Genomic DNA, 26451 nt, shown 5'->3' on the forward strand with positions numbered 1-26451 from the left:
CAGCAATGTGTTCGTGTAGCTCAGTGGTAGAGCATTGCACAAAAATTGTGGGTACAATCTAGAGCCCGACCGATAAAGGATTTTGAAGGCAGATACCGATACAAATGTTTGTTGCTTTTAAAATCCGATATTCCGATATATCAACCAATTTTTTTTCTTCAGAAACGCGCAACAAAACATTAACATTAGTTGTTTTGTAGTTATTTATGAGTTTTAAATAAAATAATATGATAATGCATTTTAAAAAGAAACTTGTTCCTTTATTGTCACAACAGAACAGAGGAACTTCAAAATATATTAAAGTTCTGGGGCCGTATTCACAAAGAATTTTAAGGCTAAAAGTAGCTCCTAACTGGCGAATTTAGGAGCAACTCTTAAAAATAATGGGCGTGTCACTCCTAACTTTAGGACTCCTAATTTTTTTCAATAAAAGTAATTCACGAAGCATTTTAGCCCTAAAAGTAGCACCTAAGTCTGGGACAGCTTAAAAGAAGTCGAGAGGACTCCTAACTCAATAAGACCTATTCACAAAGGATCGTAAAATCGCTTAGATAACACATACATGGACAGTTTCACCAACTCAAAAGCATTGCCTAGACTTAAAAGCACACTTTAATGTAAGCATATTTTTATGACATTTGTTTCATAATTCATTACATTCATGACAAGCAGGAAGTTTTTAGAATTACATGAAACAATAATGATATTATATATTTAATATTGTACGCCAACCTGTTGCTGCTTGCCCGTTTAAAGGCTGTAATCTCAACCCTTGACTGCGATTGTAATGCATACCACCGCCTCTCACAGTCGTCCGGGGTCCGCGACACAAGCGGGAATGCTGCATTGATCTGCAAACAAATCCTCTCCCACCAGTAATGCGCGGGTTGATCCGAAATGAGCGTGTGCCTGCAGTTACGAGTCATCCAAAAATGTTTTTTATGATATGCGGGTCGCGCTCGGTCGGGTCGTTTAAAATAAAAATGCCAGTTAACTATTAACAATTACTACTTAAAAAAAATGCGGGCCAGGGAGCGGGTCGGGCATATTTATTTTTTGCGGTCCGAGTTGCGGATGGGTTATTTGAAAACGTTGGTCGGGTGCCGGTTGTTTTGTACATTAACCCGTGCATCACTGTCTCCCACGTCTCACGCTTAGTTTTGCTTGATATCTCAGTGCCGAATTTCCCTTTTATTATGTTTCTTTTTTCCAGCACCAACTGGGACAGCAGCAGTAACTGATCCTGCATCCAGTTGGGCTTTCTTTTCAGTTTTAGCGAGTTCATAATCCACCATCATTTATTTATTACATTAGGCTTCTTCAATATGGGCAACATTTCCTTGCTTTAATTAGTCTATTTAGGCTAATAGGATGTAAATTAATCAAGCAAGTGTTAATGCAATGTCGTTTTTTATTATTAGGCAATTGTCGGTTTTCATTTGGGTATTAGGCTACCTTGATATAATTTAATTTCATTCACGACTTTTCTTTTATATATGCATTTCGATGGCATTACTATTATTATTTTGTGTAGGACACAGACATATTTTGATGTTGTAATTGATTTGGTGCGTCTGTGTTATGTTCCGCATCCCTACTGAAAAATCCAGCTAAAACCAGCATAAGCTGGTAGCTGGTTTTAGTTGGTTTTAGCTGGTTTAAGGTAGATTATGCTGGTCCTCCCAGCCTGACAAAGCTGGTCATGCTGGTGGGCCAGCTGGTATTCCAGCATGACCAGCTAAGTCCAGCTAGACCAGCTTAAAATGTGACCAAAACACACCTAGACCAGCTTGCTACACCAGCAAAACCAGCTTCCTACACCAGCAAAACCAGCTAAAACCAAGCTGGGGACCAGCTTAAACCAGCTCACCAGCTTATGCTGGTCTTAGCTGGATTTTTCAGTAGGGATGACAGCCCTGTCATCTAACAACCAATCACCGTGGTCAATATGATCATTGTGAGTCAGCTCGTGCATGAGAATTGACGTCATCCGTAGCAACGAAGACTCACTCTTAGTTTTAGGAGTAATCATTTTTCCTTACTAAAAGTAGGTCTGAAAGGCGTTGTGAATAACTTTTAAGAGAAAACTCCTAGCTAAAATATTTTAGTGCAATTTAGGAGTACTCTTAGTGGTAAGATAAAATTCTTTGTGAATACGGCCTGATAAATAAATATGAAACGTAATGGCCTTTACACAAAAACACAAAAACAACAACAACCAAATCAAAGATACCAGTTTTAAAAGACTTGGTTCATAAATATAACTTTGAATATGACTGGAGACAAATTCTGTTAAGTTTTGATAAATAACAACAACAGCAAAATATAAATTGCTGATCACTTGACTCAGGCAGTGGCTAGACGCCTAAATCTGGACCCCACCAGCAGCTACTGGTTCAGAGCGCTCTGTCAAAAACACCAACAGTGAGGAAATCTAATGAAGGCTGTTTCGTCCGTTTTATTTTTTAATAAATATTCATTTATCGGCCATTATGAATGCCGATACCGATAGTTTGAAAAATGTCTAATATCGACCGATAATATTGGCCTGCCGATATATCGGTCGGGCTCTACAATCCCAGGGAACACATAATAATAAAATATATACACCTTGAAATGCACTGTAAATTGCTTTGGATAAACAATTAAAAGTAAATACTCTACTGGAAGTATTACCGTATGGTAACCACATGGATATTTTTCTCTTAATTGTTGGCTCTTATTTCATGTCTAAATATTTTCCAACCCAGTCTCACGTAGATGCGTATAAATAGCACGAAGTGTAAAAATCGTGCAATACATATGCCAAATTCCACTTTGGCGTGCATGTGATGCGCGGGTCCTTCCCATTCACTTAAGCGGTGCATCTTTTTTTGTCGTTTTGTTTATTGGTTTCTCAATTTTTTTGCTATTTTTTACCATTTTCGCTTGGGTTTAGGGTTAGAATAACTTTTTGTTATATAAAACTGACATCCTAACCCAAACCCCAACTCTAACCCCAACTCCAAGCGACCATGGCTTAAATATGGACAAAAACATGGAGAAACTTGTATATTAAATAACCTCATTAAGCAAATCTGAATTCTAACCCTAAACCCAAGAGAAAATGGTTTAAAAAACAGAAAAAAATTGAGAAACCAATAAATAAAACGACAAAAAAAGATGCACCGTTTAACTCTTTCCCCGCCATTGACGAGTTACCTCGTCAATCTGCAATCCACCAGGTGGCGCTCTTCCGCAACTTATAAAAACCGGAAGTATTGCCCTAGGGCAAACAGCTGTATGTCCGTGTATGTTTTAAAGATCGCTCTGCATCTGATCTGCGTCCTTCACAAAAATTGAATTATTTCAGCTTTTTGCTCAAAATTTTGTGTTTTTGATGAAACCTACACATATTTGAGAGGTGATAAAAACAGAACACATGAAGGTAGGATAAAACTGATTTTTTTGTTTGAAAGCAGAGGGTCTGTTCTTTTATTTCATATATTGTATGTTTATATATTTAAAAAGGATCATTTTCTGGAAGGCATTAAACTTTTGTGAAAATCATGAAAAATGCTGGCGGGGAAAGAGTTAAGTGATTGGAAGGACTTGCGTATCATATGCACGGCAAAGTGGAATTTGACGTATGTATTGCACGATTTTTACACTTCGTGTTATTTATACGCAACTCCGTGAGACTGGGCTGATATTTTCTCAAATATACGTTACATACATAAAGACATGTAACATATACTCACCTAACACAAGCAATTATTTATGTGGACATAAACAACTTTATTCCTTATGTACAGTGACCAGGGGCCGTATTCACAAAGAATTTTATCTTACCACTAAGAGTACTCCTAAATCGCACTAAAAGATTTTAGCTAGGAGTTTTCTCTTAAAAGTTATTCACAACGCCTTTCAGACCTCGTTGCTACGGATGACGTCAATTCTCATGCACGAGCTGCCTCGCAATGACCATGGTGATTGGTTGTTAGATGACAGGGCTGTCATGCGGAACATAACATGCACCAAATCATGGAATTACATCGAAATATGTCTGTGTCCTTCACAAAATAATAATAGTAATGCCATCGAAATGCATATATAAAAGAAAAGTCGTGAATGAAATTAAATTAAGGTATAATACCCAAATGAAAACCTCCATTTGCCTAATAATAAAAAACGACATTGCATTAACACTTGCTTGATTAATTTACATCCTATTAGCCTAAATAGACTACTTAAAGCAAGATATGTTGCCTATATATTGAAGAAGCCTAATAAATAAATGACGGTGGATTATGAACTCGCCAAAACGGAAAAGAAAGCCCAACTGGATGCAGGATCAGTTATTGCTGCTGTCCCAGTTGGTGCTGGAAAAAAGAAACATAATAAAAGGGAAATTCGGCACTGAGATATCAAGCAAAACTAAGCTTGGGAGACAGTGATGCGCGGGTCAATGTACTGTACAAAACAACCGGCACCCGACCAACGTTTTCAACTAACCCGCCCGCAACTCGGACCACAAAAAATACAAAATAAATATACCGGACCCGCTGCCTGGCCCGCATTTTTTTAAAAGTAGTAATTGTTTAAAATAGTTAACTGGCATTTTTATTTCAAATGACCCGACCGACCGCGACCCGAATATCATTAAAAATATTTTTGGATGACTCATAACCGCAGGCACACGCTCATTTCGGATCAACCCGCGCATCACTGGGAGAGGATTTGTTTGCGGATCAATGCAGCATTCCCGCTTGTGTCGCGGACCCCGGACGACTGCGAGAGGCGGTGGTATGCACTACAATCGCAGTCGAGGGTTGAGATTGCAGCCTTTAAACAGGCAAGCATGGCAACAGGTTGGCATACAATATTAAATATTTAATATCATTATTGTTTCATGTAATTCTAAAAACTTCCTGCTTGTCAAGAATGTAATGAATTATGAAACAAATGTCATAAAAATATGCTTACATTAAAGTGTGCTTTTAAGTCTATAGGCAATGCTTTTGAGTTGGTGAAACTGTCCATGTTAAGGAGGATCAGCACCTAAGGCATTTTAAGATCCTTTGTGAATAGGTCTTAGTGAGTTAGGAGTCCTCTCGACTTCTTTTAAGCTGTCCCAGACTTAGGTGCTACTTTTAGGGCTAAAATGCTTCGTGAATTACTTTTAGTGAGAAAAATTAGGAGTCCTAAAGTTAGGAGTGACACGCCCATTATTTTTAGGAGTTGCTCCTAAATTCGCCCGTTAGGAGCTACTTTTAGCCTTAAAATTCTTTGTGAATACGGCCCCAGATCTAATCATAAAATCATATGTTACTTTAACTCAACAAAATTTGTGTCTTAACATGACATGCTATTCTTGTTTAAACGGGCATCAAAAAGAGGAAATATACTTGATGTGCAATCAAGACCGCAAGCAGTACATTGAAGTGCTTTTTTTCGCTTAAGGATGCTAAACCTTCACCCATATTTTGTGTTGACAAGACTCACATATCAGAGATTCTCTCAAGCTTTTAATTAAATCAACAGCTTTTTACAAAAACAAGCATTAGGCACATTCACTTTTACTTGTGGTGTCCTGCACAATCAGGTGCAGGGAAGTGAAATTTTACAGAAGATAAAACATATTTAAATGCAGGTAAGATAACGGTATGAATTTCATACAATGCGTATTTATATATTAGTGAAGAAGTAAACATTTGCATCACATGATATGAGGATGACATAATGTACAAATGCATGCTGTATTCATTTTATGCATTTCTAATGTCTTTGTCATGTTGGTTTTCTTTCAGTCCTCAGATCTGTGGTACAAGTAGCTGTCCTCTGTTTCTTCTGTGTAACCATGGTAACTACCCGTAGTCTCATCCGAGCAGTGAATTCCGAGAGTTTTCTGCAGTTTCAGTTCCTGTTGCCGTAACTCCAGAGAATCCACAAGGTCATAGATGCTTCCCAAAGACCACATTGGAGATGGAAACCAGGCTTTTACATCTCCATCCTTACCCACCACCACCATACTAAAGTAGTCCTTGTTTATCTTAATCTGATTTCGCAGATTCTCCACCACATCTTGTGTGAGCGTCTCTTTCTCAGGTTGACTTTTCCCTGTATGATAATAAGAAATGCAAAACGTGTTCCTTAAAGCATTATGTGTTATTTAAAGGACAAGTTCGGTATTTCACTTAAAGCCCTGTTTTCAGACTGTTTATAATGAAATACAACGGTTTTGACTGAAATTTGGACACATCATGCTGTCCCGAGAATTTTCAGGTGTTTGTTCTATCACCTCCCACCTCTATAATGGGTGTATAGGTGCACTGGAACAATCCTTCCTAAAATGCATTAAACTTTCGTTTACAAAGACTTGAAACTCACCGAGTGGTCAGGGGTGTTCACTGGTATGCTCACACAAAAATCGCTGCAAAAGATGGTTTCCAACAGGTGTTTCAGCATTCGTTGTAAACTTGTGGACCTATTTTTCCAAACGCCTCACATCCGTACATTCTTCCGTTGAGAGCTTGAATAATAGACACTCCAGCCCAGTTGGTGGCGATAATCCACCTTTGCCAATTGCAAGAATACAAACAAAGTTCCCGGCGCGGAGTAATACTGTGCCTCACAGCACATCTAATACAAGTCAATGGAGTTGGACAAAAACTATGATAAAACCAGTTGGAAAGCATCTTTTGCAGCGATTTTTGTGTGAGCATATCAGTGAACACCCCTGACCACTCTGTGAGTTTCACGTCTTTTGGTGAAACCACAAACACCCAAAAATTCTCGGTCCAGCATCATATGTCGAAATTTCAGTCAAAAGCGTTCTATTTCATCATAAGCAATCTGAAAACAGGGCTTTAAGTGTAAAATACCGAACTTGTCCTTTAAAGTAAATGAAGAAGACAGGTATCTCACCATTCAATGGGAAAAACTCTACTGTTCCCGAAGCTGCCGATCCAGTACCCACTAGTTTCAGCAAGGCAAAATGACGGATACCTATTCAAGTGGATTACATTTTGAATAAGCTTTCCAATGACAAAATGAATCTATCAATATTTATCGTATTCTTTTTGAGGAAATAATGCATACCCATTGGACATTCCTGTCCATTAAATGCTTGAAGCTGCTGATGGAATGAGTAGTCGTCTACACTGGGTGCTGAAATAATCAGAAGTCTTCGTTTTGACATAAACCTGACACGCATACGAGGAAAGACAATAACTAAGAGAGTTATTTAGGACCGTGGTTTATGCTTGTTTGCAAAATGTTAAATGATCGTTTATGCATGAAGTGATCATGGTGTTTATGAGTACCTCAGTAGCGAGTTCTCCTCCTGATTATTTGTTTCGGCTTGAGAACACAGTGAGGGAGACGTTTTCTCCTCCTGCTTCTCAGACTGACGTGAAGGAAAGCTGTCAATGTAATTCAGTAAAACAGAAGGAGCTGTTTGCTTGTTGAAAACCCTGTTGAGCTAAAAAAAGAGAAATTGCTGTGGTGGTCCAATAAAAGTCAAAGTTAAAGGATTACTCCACTTTCATAAACTACATAACTAAATCCTGATAAGTTACTCACACGCATGGCATCTAAGATGCTTATATCGTTTTTCTTCAGGCGAAAATTAATACATTTTTTTTGAGGAAAACATTCCAGGATTTTTCCATATAGTGGACTTTAGTGGACCTCAATGGTCTTCAGTTTCAATACAGTTTAAAATTGCAGTTTCAATGCATCTTTAAATGGCTATGTTTACATGCACAAAATTTTGTCAATCCGACTCAATTCAATACGATTGAAGGTTAGGACAATACAGTTTACATGCACCCTAAACATTGCAATCTGATTTAAATGTTCGTTTACATGTACATTCTACAGAATCCAAAACGAACATCTGCGCAAGCGCACAGTCAGGGTTGCCAGATTTGCGTATCAAAACCATCCCAATGGACATTCAAAACTTGTTGAACGTGTTGTGATTCGATAGGAGCTTAGTTTGCCATTAGCTTAGCTGGCTACTGACGTATTCCTGTGGGCGGAGTTTAGTCAGAAAATCGTTCTACTGATGTCATTAAAGCCACCCTGTTTGCTGTAGGCTTAAAAAGGCGAATTCTGTTAAAGAAAAGATATTAAATTTGAGCTTTGTCATTTTACAGGTATTATTTATGCTATTATAGCAACATTACACACTAACTAGAGTTTAAAAAATGGGATCAGAAAGAACGTGACCTTTAAGTAGCTTAATGTTAAAAAGTGAACTTGAGCACAAATGTTCTGCGCATGTGCATAATGCATTTTTGGAGTACACCACCCCCTTCAATACGATCCAAATTTGCATCCAATCGTCCTCAATTACGTATAATTACAAACGGATTATTTGGTTGCATGTAAATGTATCTAATGATCCCAACGGAGGCATAAGGCTAGTATCTTGCAAATCGATCATGATTTTCGCCAAAATTCATATAAAATATGTACTTTTAAACCATAAATTGTCGTTGTGCACTAGCCATGAGATGCGCCAGCGCGACCCTACGTATAACATATATTCACATAATAAATCGTTACATTTATATAGCGCTTTTCTCAGTGCTCAAAGCGCTTTACATATGAATGGGGGAATCTCCTCAACCACCACAAATGTGCAGCATCCACCTGGATGATGCGACGGCAGCCATATTGCGCCAGAACGCCCACCACACACCAGCTTATTAGTGGAGAGGAGACAGAGTGATATAGCCAATTAGTATGAGGGATGATTAGTAGGCCAATGGGCAAGTTTGGCCAGGATGCCGGGGCACACCCCTACTCTTTTTCGAAGGACATCCTGGGATTTTTAATGACCACAGAGAGTCATTCGAAGGACGGTGTTTTTTTGACAGTATAGTGTCCCCGTCACTATACTGGGGTGTTAGGACCCACACAGACCACAGGGTGAGCACTCCCTGCTGGTCTCACTAACACCTCTACCAGCAGCAACCTGGTTTTCCCAGGTGGTCTCCCATCCAAGTACTGACCAGGCTCAGCCCTGAAAGGTCATGTGTTACATAATGTGATACACACACTTGCAAACCATTTTAAGCAAAAAACTGGCACAAAGACCTTAATTAGTGTCATTCCACATATAACAACTTCTGAACAGTCCACTTGTAAATTTTGGAGCGGTAGTTTTGCATACATCATGCATGATCTTTCAGTGTAATTATATAATACGTATGATCACATTGGCACATCACAAGGATAGTACAAATCGAGAAGTTGTCATAAAAAGTACTTCATTTTTAGGTTTTTATTCGTTTTGCTAGACAAGACCCTTATGCCTCGGTTGGAATCATTTAGAGCCCTTTGAAGCAATGAAACTGCAATTTTAAACTACCTTGAAATTCCAACCTGTTGAGGTCCACTATATGGAAAAAAATCCTGAAATGTTTTCTTTAAAAAACTTTGACTGAACAAAGACAGATATAAACATTTTGGATAACATGGGGGTGAAAAAATGATCAGAATTGTTTAATGAAAGTGGAATAATTCTTTAATAAGAAGGAAAATGATTAGTTTGCTTACATTAGGCCTGAGGTCATAATCAGTCAACACCATTGAGAAGTTTTTGGAGTCGAGTCTATAATCTCTTCGGATATCGGAGATTAACGCTGGGTTTCTGAACTTGTATGGCAAAGATGCTTGTGGAGGCTCGGTATCTGTTTCAAACAGAGCATTGTGCATTTTACATTTATGAAAAGACTGTATCACTTGAAAAACCGCTGGGTTGTTTTCAACCCAACATTTGGTCAAAAACGTGCAAATGTTAATATTTGACCCAACAACCTAACATCTTTTAGTGCGTAAACATTTGTTTAGGAAGTTTATCTTTGTGAATCTATGTAAAATATGCTGACAGAGAAGTCAAGGATTTCACTTCTGTTTTATCTTTTTGGTAGTGTTGAATGTGTAGTGAAGGGCTGTCTGAACCCAGAATGGACAGCACAGAGACCTTTCTAAGGGAAAAGTCACAGCTATGTAGCTCATTTTCATCTCTTTGTTTGACATACTGACTTGAGACATCACTTGGGGAGGAAATTATCTGTTTCAGGAAACACAAGCGAACATTTATTACACGTATCAAACGACAGCTACATTCTAATAAACTCAAACTTACAAGAAGTCTTCTTTGTCCTTTAAGGTTTTCCATGAATTCTTTAAGAGCTGCTTTTTCTTTATCATCTGCTTCTCGTTGGGATTTTCTCCTCCCTCCTTTTCCCTTTGTCTTCTTGCCATCTTTTCCTTTTCCTTTCTTTTTGGAGTTCGAATGGTCAGCGGTTTGTTCTCCTTCGATCTCTTCATTGACAGTGTCAGAATTAGATTTTGCACCAGTGTGCTTTCTATCTGAGTCATGTTTTTTCACATCTGCCACTGGCTCTCTATGTCTATCACTATCTGCAGATTTCCTCAGCTCATCGTGGTTCGGCCTCTTGTTTCCATTAGATCCAGATTTTGTTGACGGTTTGCTTGAATTACCCGATGTTTTACGGATGACAAATCGCAAACGTCCGCTCAAGATATCTTGGACTTTGTTTCTCAGGGTTGCCTTTTTGTCCAGAGGTTTCTTCTGTGTTGGAAAGATGGACGTGCCGTTTCCTTGCTTCTGTGGACTGGAGGTTCTTTGTTTGGTCTGTTTTTTCACCACTAACCTCTTCTTAGTTACCTTGCATTTAATAGGTAACCCCTTCCTGGCAACCTTTTCCAACTTGCGCACAGGCAATTGATCGATGGCCTCCAGAATAGCCTCAACACGTACCGGATAAGGAAATCTCTCACTGATTCTCATGTTCTTCTTCAGAATCAGCATGGAGAAGGTCGGGTCCTGCAGCTCCAGATAATGGAGGAACTTGGTCACCATTTCCGAATCAATGGGCTCCACTGTGGCCTCTCCGTGCATGGATGTGCGCTGGATTTTGCCCTCCATCATGGCATTCTGAATAATAGTGAGAATTAGGGTGTCTCTTTCTGCAAGTCGACAATTCAGTCCCTCTGACTCCTGGATCTGTTTCTCCATCATACGCAAGTAGTTGTCGCTGTGCGATGGTGCCGAAATTACCCACAGGCGTTTTTTTCCTGCAAAATCAGCTAAAAAGTCAGACTCTGACTGCACACCAGATTCCCTGTCACGGGCTGACACAGTGTTTTCTTTAGGAGGTACAAGTTCATCTTGTTTCTTCTCTTTGTGCTTTTTCTTGCCCCCTTTTGCAGACATCGCCGGACTGTTATTCCACAGTGCCAACAGGAACAGGAGTATCCACAGACGAGACATATCGAGACTTGTAGTAAGAAGGGAACCGCTAACCAAGAAGGTAAAGATGCAGGAAGAGGAATTCCAGCTTCTGGTTCACATTAAAGTTCAACCTAGTTACAGGAAATTTCTGGAATTTCTTAACTTCAAAGCAATGGTGAGCTTGGTGGCATGCAGAGTAGCTTCTTGCACCTCACAACACCATGTGTGCATGGAGGCTGAGCTTCTGAAGGGGGGAGGAATGAAAGGGGAGGATTTAAAGACCACCCTCTCCTCACCCTCATCTTCGGCTAAGTTTAAGATGACATGGTGTGGTTGTCAACATGTTATTTTTGTTATAAATATATTTTTAGTATTTCTTTGTCCCAAAATCTTAATATATTATTTGGGGAATTTAAATAAGAGTAGCGGGAATATTTTACGTTGTTAATGAAAGCAAACAAGCACTGCTTTGCAGGCCATTTTGCAGCTGCAAAACAGACATCAAAACTATGATGATTAGGACCAGAACCCCCCAAAATATTTTTGTAGTTTTTCTTGTCAGAAGCTAACCAAGCTTTACAAGTACACTTGTTTGTATATTAAACTAAATATATTTTCTAAATTATACGTAGTTTTTAAGTTTTTTAAATGAAACTACAAGTTTGTTTCTTAAGGCCACTTAGCATGTTCTTGGCCAGCGCATGAGATGTTATCAAGGAGGAAGTGAAAGAAAGCCTGTAGAAAGTGAAGGGGGTAAAATGTCATTGCTTTAGATCATAAAACGTGACAAGAAACTTTAGATAGCAATGTCCAGTTAGACATATAACGAATATAGCCAGTTTAAACCTCTACCTCTTAATTTTATATTTTAGATTATACACATCACACAGAAAGAATCACAAATAATTGGGGACGGCATGATTTTCCAGGTGTTAGAAGAAGCCATTGCATTGTGGATCAGTAAGGAGAGCTAATGGTTAACAGGCCCAGTGCACATACATTCCACAAATGGATTTAGTTGAAAAGAAACATATGAGAGACGAGGGGGAAATGGTAAAGCAGCAACCATATCCAGCAGTGACGGAGGAGATAAAAAAAAGTTCAATGCAAAAGCTATTGAAACATTCATGACTGAAATATGTTGTATTATTGAGATCATTGTTGAAATGTATAAATGAAATAAAACATTCTATTGAATTGTCTAGTTTTAGATGAGAAAAAATGATTCAGCTCTGCCAGTGTTTCTTTTTGATTTGTTTTAATTCACTATGTTAAGTTACATTAAGTTCCACTGTCTTTTATCTGTTTTATTTGTTTCACAAATTAATTTGTGATTATGGTGGCCGGTTTTCTTTTAGAGTATAATTCTTTGGCCGTTTCTCAAACGGAAGGCTGCATCCTCCGGAGGTCGCTTATGCAGACGTCATACGTCATCAAGCCTGGTTTATTTCAATTAATTAAGCATTACATTCAAAAAGCAAAAACATATTACAACAATTTACAATTAACTTAGAATAGTAGTCAACTTTATAATTGTTAATATTCTGAAATAAGTCTTTTTGACGTATTCAGCCTGCAGATGCGCCCTCTCAAGGATGCAGCATGTTTTTGAGAAGTTGCACACGCAAGTTTTTTGGTTTTATCTTTGTGTATACTTCCCCCTGCCGGTGCCGGATGTTACACGACTCATAACTCGTATTTTTTCCCTCATATAGTCAAACTGATGGCATTTTTACAGACAGATTTTCATCTAATAAAAATGTTTTCTAAATGTTTTCAGATTCCATAAAATCACTGTCCGTGTGATTGTGTGTTTTTCCAGTAACTAACAATTCAATTGTGGTAATTTGGTCAACACAAGGAACCAAACACGCGACATATAAACAACAAGTCTAAAACTCTGACTCTGTTTTGAATGAGTTCCCATTTAAGTCCTAAAATAAGTATTGGATGCAATTGTGATAGGACTGCGCAGCCCAATCGGCGTATGACATCAAAGTACCGCGAGAGCGATTTAAAAACAGCTTTTCGAGTCACTCTCGCGGTACGTTGATGATCGTTCAGCACAAAGCCGTATGAAGGTTTGCCTAGATGTAAACCATTACGTATAAATTTCATATACATAAACAAAAATGGGCAAATTTAACAAACATAACATGATATTATTTAGAACAGAGAACTAAGAACTCTTAAAAATATTAGAAATTAAAAAGCAAAACGAATGTATACAATACCTTTATTTTATTGATTTATTGTAATATCCCATGTTGTTGTTATTGTTGAATTTATTCTTTTTTATTCTTCCTTTGATTTGATCCATTTGTAGCTATTTTGAATTTAATAATAAACACATTGTGATCCTCTTTATATGTATGCAATGTTCTTGTTCTATTAAAAAAAGAACTTCGAGTCACATGCGTTGATTGACAGCCTAGCAAAACCACAGAAACTGAGCTCACAGAGGTGAACGCGAGTACTTCCGGGTGGCGGCGGCTTTGAGTTGCGCGTCCCCGCTATCAAAGGTCGCCCATTGATGCTCTGTCTCGACTCGGTGAGAATTTTAATTGTTCATTATTCTTTGCGAACTTGACGGTTAATGGCAGACATGCATATCATATGCATCGCTTTGATTTCTGAATGCAAACGCTTGCTAGCTGTTGTTACTTTCTGTTTAGCTATCATGCTAATGTGTGTTATGGAAAGGAAAGGGAACTGAGCGCTTGTGTCCGCCTTCAGTCGACCGCAAACCTGCATTATTTTTTTTTACTAAAAAGTAGTGCATTTTTATACACTGCATAACAAGTTAAAATAAATAAGACAGACGTGATTATGTCTGAGGATGTGAATGAAAACGCATCAAGTTTATAAATAACTTGCATGCGGAAATTCTCATGCTGTTTGAATGAATGACTTCTGCATTGTCCAATAACAGACACGAGGACGAGCACCGCTATTTTTTGATGTCGGTGCGTTTTCACAGCGAATATTTTATATAACACTTTCAACTTTTATGAATTATAAATTAAAGTTTATTTAATTGTAACGTTAAGTTATCAAAATAGACGTATGTCTGCTGACGTGCTGCTGGATTAAGTTGTAGTTAGCACGATAATCCAATAGATTCAGCGTGCACACGTGTCATTAGAAACTGTGATTTAATTGTTTTATACGCCTTCGTGGTTATGTATAACATCATTTATATGGATTGCATGCATATAAAAGAGGACTTGTGAAAACTGGTAAACTTTGCTTTTCTAATTATATTATTGTATTTCCGTATTTTCCTAGTCAGAAATTGTTTATGGTCTCTATTACCAACCATAAAAAACATAAATGACCTATAAGCCCTACTGTCTGTAAACTGCTACCGTCTGACCCCAGTGAGATTATCGTTATCACCTTCACATGAGATATTCCTAAGCTGAACAAATATAGTTAACTGCACATTTTACTCACTGTTTGCTTGACTGCATGTCCTTGTCTGTTTTTTTTAACCCTGTGGATTAACTGTAAATCTATTTTGTCTATAAATTGACTTGCCAAGGCCCATATCTTGACTTTCTCTTTCTTCCAACAGTATGGCCTCTAGCAGTCATTGAAACTTTGTACAGTACTTCCCATATTATTACTTTATTAGGATGAATTGCTTCATTGAACTCGTTCACACTCCATGTAAATGCGGTTGTCATTCCCAAAAGTTTGTAGTGTGTAGTACAAGGCCAATGTTTACCCTTGTAATTCGCTTTGGATAATAGTATCCACTAAATGACTAAATATAAATGCGTACATAAACATTAAGCTTATTCATTTATATTATTAAATGGTGGTCACATGCTGTCATAGGACACAAGTCTGTCATAGGACACAAATCTTTTAAAATCCCTAAAAAAAAATTTAAATAGAAAGTTTTGTCTACTTGAAAACAAATAAGTGCTGTGAGAGAAGTGAGTAAATGTGAATCTTCATTAATATATTTAAAAAGAGTTTAAGCTGTCAATTATTTTTAGAAGATATTTATTCAACACCCCATCAAAATTCACTTGCACTTTGTGTGTGTGTTTCTTAAAATGTGTGTCACCTTGGTGACAGTTGAAGGGGGTGGGCAGCTGAGCTGCAGTGGTGCATTGTGGGATTTATGCATAGGTTCACACAACTTTTTCTCTCTCTCTCTCCCTCACATGTAGGAGGAGGGTCGATTCAACTTTACAGCTCCTCCTTGTGTCTCCGATGGCGAGTCTTCTGCGCGTGGTAGCCAGCAGCTGTTCTGTCCCCCTGTTCACCGGGGTGGCCTGCGCTAGTCTACCGAGTGTCCGGACAGTGAAGGCACCATGCTTGCGCTACTTTAGGACCCATCAAGCCCTCACTCGCCTTGCCAGTCCAGGTAACAGTGATGAAATAACATATTATTGGGGTCTGTAAATATTTGATTTTCCCTGGCAATAAACTATGGTGGGAAACAAGTAGGATAGGATTGTGTAACAGTACAAAAAAATAACGATTTATAAATGTGCACGTTTGAGTTTACCCCTACCCTTATGACCCTGCATAAATATTTTGTCATTTTAACTTTTGTCGCTTTTATCCAAAGTGACTTACAGTGTATTCAAGCTGTGCCTTTTATCATTATGTGTGTATTCTCTAGGAATCTAACAAATGACCTTAGCGTCATGCTGTAGTAGATGAGCCGTACGAACAATGTTTTTCCACAGTGGCCTTTGTTTACAATGACTCCCAAGGTCATTTTGTTTGGTCACCAAATCCCTCCCTCTGCTTGTCCCACCCCTATTACCTGCACTATAAGAGTGTATGTAGCGTACTGGCTGCCTAGATACAGCAAATGTGTGTTAGAGACCAGCCATTAATGGCAGACATTTTTGTAAGGGGGGAAGAATGGTAATGACAGCTGGCATGAGATATTTTTGGCACAGTATCAGCTAAAGAACTAGGACTGGGGCTTGTGAGACAGAGTGCTTGCTTGGAGAAAATGCATAACTTAAGTGATTGCCAGTGTTTGTATGAATATAAGGTTTTCAGGCCTTGTTTGAAGGATGTCTGTATTATATTCACTATATAATGGTATTGTATTCTGACTGGTTTGTTACAAAACCATCTCTTTTGGTCTTAAATGCCCTTAACCTCCTAAGACCTGGATGTTCACATACGTGGACATCACATTTTTGTTGTTGTTTGCACCATAATACTTAATTCAGTTTAACTGGAACCTGTTGTACACAAAGATGGACAATGACACTACTTCATGTTCAAAGAAAAATATTTGGTTGTTATATTTATTGGTTCTTCCCAACCACAAAATAGCTGGTAGAAATCTGAAAAAAAAGACCAACCGGGTCTTTGGTTACTATACATTGGGGTGATTCTCACGAAATCTAGATTTGGAAGGTGTCCAGCATCAGAATTTTTAAAAAGCCCCTGAAGCCCATTTTTATTGCACATATAAAATTAAGGTCTGAACTTAAAGGAGCATTTCACCCGTGGAAACATTAATCTTTATTAAAAATGGATCATATTTGTAGTCAAAATGTAACATAAATTTCGAATTTGGTGCCTATTTGACCGAGAAAAGGAGTTTTTGTAGTCTCACCCCCTCTACAAAGATATAGGACTTCCTTCCTTCTTTCAATGATGCAAAAAAATCATCAGATTTTTACATCATTGAAAGAAGGAAGTGCAACACTGAAATCCATATTTCTCCTGTCTCAGGGGAAACAGAGGGAATGATGCACGACCATTCAAAAACATGACTGGGTTTCTAACTATACACAGCTTAATGTAAATGGGTGAAGTGTCCCTTTAATATAACCATTATTTATAGAGGATTTAAAAAATATTTTTTATAGAATTTTTTTTAGATTATCATTATCAAAAATTATCATTACCGCAACTTGATATTACATTATATGGGTGATTCTCACGAAAACTTGGTTTTAAAAATGTCAAACAAAGTCTGGAGTAAATGGGAACATTAATTTAATAAACTTTTACTTATCATTTAACACTTTTTGTAACATAATTTAAAAAATTAGTCCTTAAAAATCTCATTACCGCAACAGTAAGAAAACATCAACACTGACATATTTTCAAAATGACATGACAAACCTGAAAGAACATAATTTGAAGATTCTGCACATGCATTTAAAATCAATGTATTATGCTTCTATTAATTAAATTAACATTTAATAAGCATCTGTTGCGGTTATGATAATCAAAATGTCGTGTAAGCATTCTGACAAGACAATATTTCAAATTAACTGTAAAAAATTATCTTACCTGGTAGCCATCTTGAAGTAACTGGTCCATGTGCTTGGTCACTCAAAATCAAACTTTATTAAAATTCTGTATGTGTGCTTAAACTGTTCTCAAAGTGTGTTGCGGAGGATGAGAACATCAGGCATGGACACATCATTTTCCTAATTTTTCTTCATTATTATTATACATGAATATTCAGTAAATATTTTTTCTGTCATCTAAAGTAGTCTAGCAAAACATCCATTTATTTTTTTTTTCTTAATATTTTTGTTTTAATTTGATTAAATTACAACATAACGCATGTTCAAACACAGCCGGACACATTGCGGTAATGAGAATTTCAGCAGAAAATGAGATAAAATTTACAATGATAAATTCTTATGTTGAAATCACACATTGTGCAAGGTAGAACACAGTATTGTGTTAATTCTGATGCTTTTTAATGTTACTATATTACACATTTTAAAGCTAAAATCATTAGTGCCGTGGTGTTTCAATGGTTTCGTGAGAATCACCCATGTGCACTTACAAACTCATGTTTCGGTAATGAGAACTAAAAAGTTGACAAACAAAATTGTAACTTTTATCCGGAGAGAAAAAATAAGAACTGCTTACCTGGTTAGCCATCTTGAGTTTCATTTTTTTTTTTGAAAATGTTAGTTTCCTTGAGAGCTTAAACAGCAATTGAATAATGTTGCGGAGGATGAGAGAATTTTTTTGGAAACATTTATATTCCTTATTATTGTCTCTACATTTACCAATGATCACCAAATATACCACGTGTTTCTGTACTGTAAATGTTTTTAGTATATGCACTGAAGCTTTTTATTTTTTAGATTTTTTAACTATAAATATTTCCATGTCAAAGAACCCAAATCCATTCATGAACACTTTGCGGTAATGAAAATTTTTCCTTTAAATGTGGCAAAAACAACACAATTGGTTTGTATAATGTCATTTGAAATCATGTGCAAAAAAGTACATGAAGAGATGTTTGTAACTGTATGCTTTTTATTACTTTTTTATCAAAATGTTTCATGACACCTCATAAGTCTAATTTCGCGAGAGTCACCCATTGGGAGCTTGTTTTGTAGCCTGTGTCCTGGCTCTAACCACCTCCAGACAGCTCAAGTCTGTGATTCACGTGATTTCAATTGTTGTTATTATCTATAGGTCAGGCACATGGTGGAATTTTCCACAAGGGACCTTCTGGTACCAATAGGAAGACATGGCTTGGATCACATCTCTTAATGCATATTCAAGCTGTCTAGACCACATGTTGTTTGCACATACTTATAGAGCCAAACACATGCTGTGCATAAAAATTCAGTTTGATTTGTTTTTCTCAAAATGCCAAAACTCGTTGTGTTGCTTGTTTTGTCTTTAAGAAAATATGACTGGTATTGGAGCAAAGTCACAAGGTCTTGCTATGCTGTAGTTTAATGCACGCAGCTGTAAAATCAAACTTTTCTTGAACTCCATAAATGTTTTTATGACCTCCCTGATATCAAAGGTCTCAGAGTTTAACTCTTCTTTCAACTGTCTTAAGAATGAAAGATTATAAATGCCTTCCTGTGATTGAATCCCTATGTCTATAAAGTTGGTTTTAAACAGATTAGGGACAGATATGAGACTGTGGGAATTCTCCTAGAGGTTGAATTTTCGCAATATAGTGGTTTTTACTTGTTTTGAGTAACTCAAGATCATTTATTTACAACTCATTTTATTTCTATGATATATCGCTATCTCTAAACTTTGATCATTTTCCATGCCCCGGTTGATTCCATAACCTCTTGTTATTCCTGCAGGTATTCCATACAAACAGCTGACTGTCGGCGTTCCCAAGGAAATCTTTCAGAATGAGCGTCGAGTGGCCCTCTCTCCTGCTGGAGTGGAAGCTCTCATCAAGCAGGGCTTTAATGTGGTGGTGGAGTCGGGCGCCGGGGAATCTGCTAAGTTCTCCGATGACATGTACACAAAAGCCGGAGCCAGCATTAGGGACGTTAAGGATGTCCTTGCGTCTGATGTTCTTGTTAAGGTACAGATTCTTATAATATCTTTATATGAGATGCCACTTGGTAGAAGGTTTAATCATCTTTATATGCTTCTCACAGGTGCGAGCCCCCATGTTAAACTCGGCTTTGGGAGTTCACGAGGCCGAACTCATGAGCGAAGGATCGACTCTTGTCAGCTTCATCTATCCTGCTCAGAACCCTGAGCTGATGGATGTGCTGTCCAAGCGCAAAGCCACTGTCTTGGCCATGGATCAGGTGCCACGTGTCACTATCGCACAGGGTTACGACGCCCTCAGCTCCATGGCGAACATTGCTGGGTCAGTCCTTTTGAAGTAACTTGGAAAAACTGTTATTTGAGCTGAGTTGCACTCAAGTTATACGTTCAGTAACTTTAGATATTACTTATAAATGACATTTATTTATTTTTTATCCCCTGTGAAAAATCCCAAACAAACAGTTAAACTTCAGTGTCCGGAAAGTCTTGGCTACTGTCCCTAGCACGCAACAAACGGGATATTTGTGGCTAAGGTATAATTTCTTGATTTCTTTCCATCAATGCCTGTGACTGATGCACCTCTGTTTCTTTTGGCAGCTACAAAGCCGTGGTCCTGGCAGCAAACAACTTTGGCCGCTTCTTCACCGGTCAGATCACAGCCGCAGGGAAGGTTCCCCCAGCTAAGGTATGCTTGGCATATGTGCACACGCCCAAGTTTTATTTGACTTTGAGCATTGCTGTATATTACTTACATACATTAGCTCTTAGAAGCACTTTACATTAGAACCTTACCTGATTTGATTTTTTCTGTATGTCTCAGTTTGATGTGTGCTTGGTTGTTTAAAATGACCTGTTTATACTGGCAGGTGTTGATCATTGGCGGTGGAGTGGCTGGGTTGGCTGCCGCTGGCAGTGCCCGTGCTATGGGTGCCATTGTCAGGGGCTTTGACACCAGGTATGGTAATAAATAAGTTTACTTTACAGTATGTGCTTTACATACAGTGACCTGTGGCTGTAAAATTTGAATATAGACATAAATGCAATAACTTTAAATGGTTTGTGCTCTGTATTCCGAACCCTCACTATAGATTTGTGTGAGGAATTTGATTTGTATTATTGGAGCACCTATTTTTCTGTAATATTTGCATTCTGAAAAACTGGTCCTAAGCAGTTGGTCTGATTTGACATTTGGCATGTATCATGTATAGATACACCTGTCAGAAAGTTATTGTCTAGCCCATCTAAGCTATTACACCAACTGATTCACCTGCAGGGAACAAACTTGGTATGCATGGTAACAAGGACAATTTGAAGAAACATGACAAATGTAAATCTGGTATGCTGTCGGGGCTTAGTTATGTAGGAACTTGTGCAAAACTAAATTTTTGGGATCAATGAAGTTTAAAGGGGTAGTTCACCCAAAATAAATAAAAATTGTGTCATTTACTCTCGTGTTGTTACAAACCTGTATGTAACTCCTTTGTTCTGATGAACATGAAGGAAGATATTTTGAGAAATGTTTGTAACCAAACCAATCAGAGGCCCCATTGACTTCCATACTATTCTTTATTCCTTCTATGGAAGTCAATGGGGCCTCTGATCGGTTTTGTCACAAACATTCCTCAAAATATCTCACAACAAAAAGAAATTTATACAGATTTGTAACAACATAAGTGAGTAAACGATAACACAATTTTCATTTTTGGGTGAACTATCCCTTTAATTGTTCCCAGGGTTTCCCACAGAAAGTTTCTTAGTTAAGGTGGTAGGGATGGGCGGGGTCGAGGGCGTGGCAATGAAATGAGCGGGGCGTATGAGTCATGATGAAAATTAAAATATTCTAATAAAATAAATAAATAAAATATTTCTTTTTAAAACACTCAAATAAAACTTCATTTAGAAGAAGTTAAGGCGGTAGGGTTTCCAAGCTTAGGCGGGCCGCCTTAACTGAAACCCTGGTACCACAAAAACAACTTTATCCATTGCATCCACATGATCTGTTCAAATTTGTCTGTTGTGGAAATTCTTTGCTTTTCCAGTCTGTCTGGAGCCTTTTGTTTTCATTATTTATGTTCCTTTCTGAAAAGATGCTTTTTATTTCTTAATTTTTTTGTCAGTATTTATAAGTCTGAGATGTGAGTAATTGTTCCTCCCTAGTTTGTTTTGACAGTTGTGCAGTCTTTATTCTTTATTCAAAAACAAGATCACAAAGCTGCTAAAATCAATTACTACTTACCTGCACAGTACACAAGCAGATGTGTGCTTGTTCTTCAAAGTTTTTACCTTTAGTTCCTCAAAACCTCCACTTGGTGGCAGTCCTGCAATAGTCATGAAAGTGAACCATTTATAACAAGAAGTCAAGAAATCCTTGGATACTTGTTTCTTATTGGTTAGTCAAAGCATTAGGTCTAATTTTTTATTATGACCTCTGAACTGTATAACTGCAGTCTGTCACTGTGTCTTTGCATAAACTGCATATGTAATGACTTTAGTTTAGATAATAATTTCACTTAATATGTACATTTGTCAAGGGCCTGATCACACTATCAGGATTTATTCTGCAATAACGTTAATGACATACTGCGCATTATGTAAACATCTGGAGCTTTTCATAAGCCCATTTGTGTAGCTCATCTTGGTATCCTTCAGGCAATTTCTCATCATCTTCTCTCCCTCCAGAGCAGCTGCATTAGAACAGTTTAAATCGCTGGGTGCTGAGCCCCTGGAGGTGGACATTAAGGAGTCTGGGGAAGGACAGGGTGGCTATGCTAAGGAGATGTCCAAAGAGTTCATTGAAGCCGAGATGAAGCTGTTTGCCAAGCAGTGTTTGGATGTTGACATCATTATCACAACTGCGCTTATTCCCGGTATGCATACATGCAAGATTCATTGTCTTACTGTCTAATCTTTATTCATCATTCAACATCTTTGGCATTTACTTCTGCAGATAATTTATGTGTGTGAACTTTGAATTTAGCTCTGTTGTTGACTCTTAAATTGATAGTTCACCCAAAATTGAAAATTGTGTCATAACCTTAATATTGACCTGTATGAATTTCTTTTTTTTGATAAACACGCAAAAATACATTTTGATAAATGATGATCAGCATACATACATGATGACTTTTAAAGTAGAAAAGACAAAGTATTGTGATAAATAATGATAAAGATATTTTGATAAAATATGGTATGCAGAAAGTTGACGGTTCCCATTAAATTCCATAGGATTTGTTTTTCCTATTATGGAAGTCAGTGGTTTCCACCAGCTGTGTGCTTACTAGGGATCGACCGATATGGATTTTTCAGTGCCGATGCCGATACCGATTTTTGTTTCATCAGCCTTAGCCAATGACCGATACAGGCTGCCGATTTTCTTGAGCCGATATTTGGGGCCGATACTGCTTTTGCTCACTCAATTTACATCATAAAAATTATGTAAAAAAATGGCATGTTGTTAAAAAGAGATGTTATTAGTTTGAACAGTTCTTACATTCATTTTAGTCTAGGACTAGTCTAATCCCTGTCCGGGAAACTGCCCCTTAGAGATGAGAAATAAAAACCAGCTTTGTTCAGCTATGATCAGCTGTTAGGCCGAGCTTTCGATGTTGTCATGGAAAGGTTAATTGTTTTTATTCACATGACCTGCAATCGCTTGCGGGTTCCAGCACTTTGTCTGTAAATAATGGCAGAAAAAAATCGGCGAACATGGCAGCCACGTATCGGCCGATGCCGATACACATAAAACTCGCAAATATCGGCCCGATATATCGGCTGGCCGATATATCGGTCTATCACTAGTGCTTACCATTATTTATTAAAATATTTTCTTTGTGTTCATTAGAAAAAAAATCATACAGGTCTAAAACAACATGAGGGTTAGTAAATTATGACAGAATTTTTATTTTTGGTTGAACTAACCCTTTAAAGGGACACTTCACTTTTTTTTAAATATGCTAATTTTCCAGCTCTTCTAGAGTTAAACAACCAATTTTTACCTTTTTGGAATCCATTCAGCTGATTTCCGGGTCTGGCGCTACCACTTTTAGCATAGCTAAGCATAATTCATTACCATTAGCATCGCACTCAAAAATGACCAAAAGGACTTTGCTGCTGTACCATGGTTGCAGCAGGCGTAATGATATTATGCAGCGCCCGAAAATAGTCCCCATGGTAACTTTTATTAGCAGGGGACTATTTTCGGTGGGATTATGCTAATTTTTGCTATAAGTGGTACCGCATGGAGATCTGCTTTAAATATCCAAAACAGTAAAAATCAAATGGGGGAGCTGGAAAATGAGCCTATTTTTTTAAAAATGTGGAGTGTCCCTTTAAGGAGTAATAACTTAAATATCAGCATATAGCTTTAAACAAAATTTAAATGTATGGTGCCTTATTAAAGCTTTATATATGAAGCTATAAGTTGTTTTAAGTGCTTTCTGGTGCTTGACTGCAATTGATAATTAGTTTTTTGTTAAAAGGATAGCTCACCCAAAAATAACAATATTGTGATTACAGAAATGATGACATAATTTTATTTTGATGTGAACTTTAATAAAATCAAACAACAGCTTTGGGTTTGGAAAAACAGGGAGAGTAAATAATGAAAGAATTTAGATTATTTTTTACTGAATCAACGCTTTAACTGTGATCCTGGTTTATCTCAAGATACTTTGGTTAATACTAAAGTGAGAGATTAGCCTGGAAAGCTAAATCGAGTGTAAATCGTAATTGCCAATTTAACAGCTCTGTGGCTGCAGATGTGCTTTGTGTTCATTAAAAGCACGTTTTGTCTTAATCTCTTTGACTAAAAGGTAATAAAAAGAGGCCTGTGTTCATAGCAGGGAATGTTTACCAAGTCACTATGTTTCCCTAGTGTCATAACGCTTGGTTTGGGTCACTCTGTTCTTTGAGTTGGCAGTTTGCTGACTTTCCAATCTTCATTGGCGTTACTTTGTTCCACTGTAAAAAATATGCAGCATGAAGTTAAAACAATCTTGCTTTTACATGTCAGTTTAACCTTCTTTAAGTTTTGGCTGTGAAAAGTTGACATATCTTATAAAATCAGCTTAAAATTGTTTTACTTAATTTTTTAAGTATGCGTTACATAAAAGTATATGTTTATTTGACAAAAAGCTGCATATTTTTTATAGTGCATGACATTTTGCGGACCCCTTCTATAATTTTATCTCCATCCCTGAAGCTACTATGGAGCAACATGACTTTTTGCACATGATGCAGATTAATGTGCAAACCGTGCATCTTGGGTTGGGGAATGCATGCAATCTGTTCTATTCTTATCCAAGTTTCTGTTATTTTTTTCAAAACAAAAATACCGCTAAGCAGCTTATTGGTGTATAAGGTTGCACGGATGAAAGGCACATCAGAGGAGGCTTATTAAATTCATATCAGTCATGGTTCTGGTTTAGCAATCTCACTATGCTGAATTTATTATGCAGGTCGGAAGGCCCCTGTACTGATTACTAAGGAAATGGTGGAGACAATGAAGGACGGGTCAGTGGTTGTGGACCTGGCTGCAGAGGCGGGGGGAAACATCGAGACCACAGTTCCTGGAGAACTATCTGTTCACAAAGTGAGTACACTATGGCCGAGCAGGATCCTAGGGGTCAACTTAAGCATCATTATGCTTTTTGTTTGTCAGGAGGTACAGGCAAGTATGTTTTATGGGTTAATCACATGAAATTTGGTTATAAACACACATTAAATTTGACGTTCCTCACTCTGGTTCAAAATGGTAAAATGTCGTGAACTCTCTAGAAAGGAAAGAGTCTGCATTAAAGCACTTTACAATGCTGGATAGTCGGTTAGACAAATAGACAGTTTGTCTAATAAATTGGTAAAAATGTTGTCAATTATTCACGTTTATTTTAGAAATTGGTTTTTAACCCACTACTTTTCTGGTCTACAGGGTGTGATTCATGTCGGATATTCAGATCTTCCCAGTCGCCTCCCAACTCAGGCCAGCACATTGTACTCCAACAACATCACCAAACTTATCCGTGCCATCAGCCCAGATAAGGAAACCTTTTACTTTAATGTCAAAGAGGATTTTGATTATGGCACAATGGACCATGTGATTCGAGGTTCAATAGTTATGAAGGTAAATCTAGCAATTTATTGAAAAAAAAATATATAAATATAAAAAAAATTTAAATTTATTTTATAAATAAATAAATAAATATTTAAGCAATATCGCTCGAGTAGGAGTGCGATACAGCTCCACATCATCACGGCCGCGACTAGGCCAGAGGCACGAGGCCGTAGGCAATCACAGCCGTGATGATACAGAGCCACACCACACGACCCCGAGAGCGATATTGCTTTTATACAACAGTTCGACGGCACACGTTTGAAAAACGAAAACTAGAAAACAACAGCGGAGTTATTTTAAAAGCCTCTTTGTTTGAGAACTACTTCTTCCGCCACGGATTTGAGGGCAGCCAGAATGACAGGTAAAACTTTCGGCTGCTTTGAAGCTCATAACAACTCAATGGACGGAAAAGCCGTTACTTTATATTACCGTTTCTTGGTCACAAAGTGTAGTTTTAAGATTAGTTCAGTCGAGAATGTATATGTATTATATTTAAATCTGCAGTCGATTAGTAAAGATAGCGCCTGTTTGAACGTTTGCTTAGTGAGATTCGGTACGAATGAGAACCAAAGCATGAGCGGACATCAGTGTTCACTCGCCCCGCTGACCACCGCCCTCTCTGGGCTACATTTCTGACAGAGATCCCCTGGCTCTCATGTTGGCCTTGTTTGTTTATGATCGTCAAAATGAGATCAAATCAGCAGTATTTGGTGTCATGATCAAACTATTACTTGTTTTTTAATTCATATTTAGTGTCTTTTGTGTTGTTATTGTTTTGGCGCGAGGTAAATGTTAATAAAACTATTTGTAT

The 26451-nt window shown here is 37.7% G+C and overlaps 2 protein-coding genes across 2 annotated transcripts in view; one reads left to right on the forward strand and one right to left on the reverse strand.

The window, feature by feature from the left end:
* Positions 1-5490: 5490 nt before the first annotated feature.
* On the reverse strand, positions 5491-11650 carry ccdc80l2 (coiled-coil domain containing 80 like 2). The gene is made up of 7 exons (XM_073871313.1): positions 10142-11650; positions 9910-10066; positions 9550-9680; positions 7305-7462; positions 7081-7184; positions 6907-6987; positions 5491-6099 (listed from the first exon to the last, which is right to left on the reverse strand). Exons 1-7 carry the CDS (start codon positions 11291-11293, stop codon positions 5786-5788), a joined length of 2097 nt encoding a protein of 698 aa, XP_073727414.1. The 5' UTR covers positions 11294-11650; the 3' UTR covers positions 5491-5785.
* A 2015-nt stretch (positions 11651-13665) lies between these two features.
* nnt (nicotinamide nucleotide transhydrogenase) overlaps positions 13666-26451 on the forward strand; it is a 42299-nt gene continuing 29513 nt past the window's right edge. The window contains exons 1-9 of the mRNA XM_073871310.1: positions 13666-13805; positions 15439-15635; positions 19330-19559; positions 19636-19853; positions 20129-20216; positions 20398-20486; positions 22211-22398; positions 24988-25121; positions 25458-25649. Of these exons, the coding sequence (XP_073727411.1) occupies positions 15482-15635; positions 19330-19559; positions 19636-19853; positions 20129-20216; positions 20398-20486; positions 22211-22398; positions 24988-25121; positions 25458-25649 (1293 nt within the window). The 5' untranslated portion in view covers positions 13666-13805; positions 15439-15481. The remainder of the gene's footprint in view (positions 13806-15438; positions 15636-19329; positions 19560-19635; positions 19854-20128; positions 20217-20397; positions 20487-22210; positions 22399-24987; positions 25122-25457; positions 25650-26451) is intronic.

Source organism: Misgurnus anguillicaudatus, chromosome 9 (genome assembly GCF_027580225.2).
Source record: "Misgurnus anguillicaudatus chromosome 9, ASM2758022v2, whole genome shotgun sequence".
NCBI classification, from domain to species: domain Eukaryota; kingdom Metazoa; phylum Chordata; class Actinopteri; order Cypriniformes; family Cobitidae; genus Misgurnus; species Misgurnus anguillicaudatus.

Coding starts and splice junctions, on each gene's coding strand:
- ccdc80l2 (XM_073871313.1), bottom strand. CDS start 11,293: ATGTCTCGTCTGTGGATACTCCTGTTCCTGTTGGCACTGTGGAATAAC. Junction 9,681..9,909: donor TCAACACTACCAAAAAGATA/AAACAGAAGTGA, acceptor TTGAAACAGATA/CCGAGCCTCCACAAGCATCT. Junction 7,185..7,304: donor GAGGAGAACTCGCTACTGAG/GTACTCATAAAC, acceptor TATGCGTGTCAG/GTTTATGTCAAAACGAAGAC.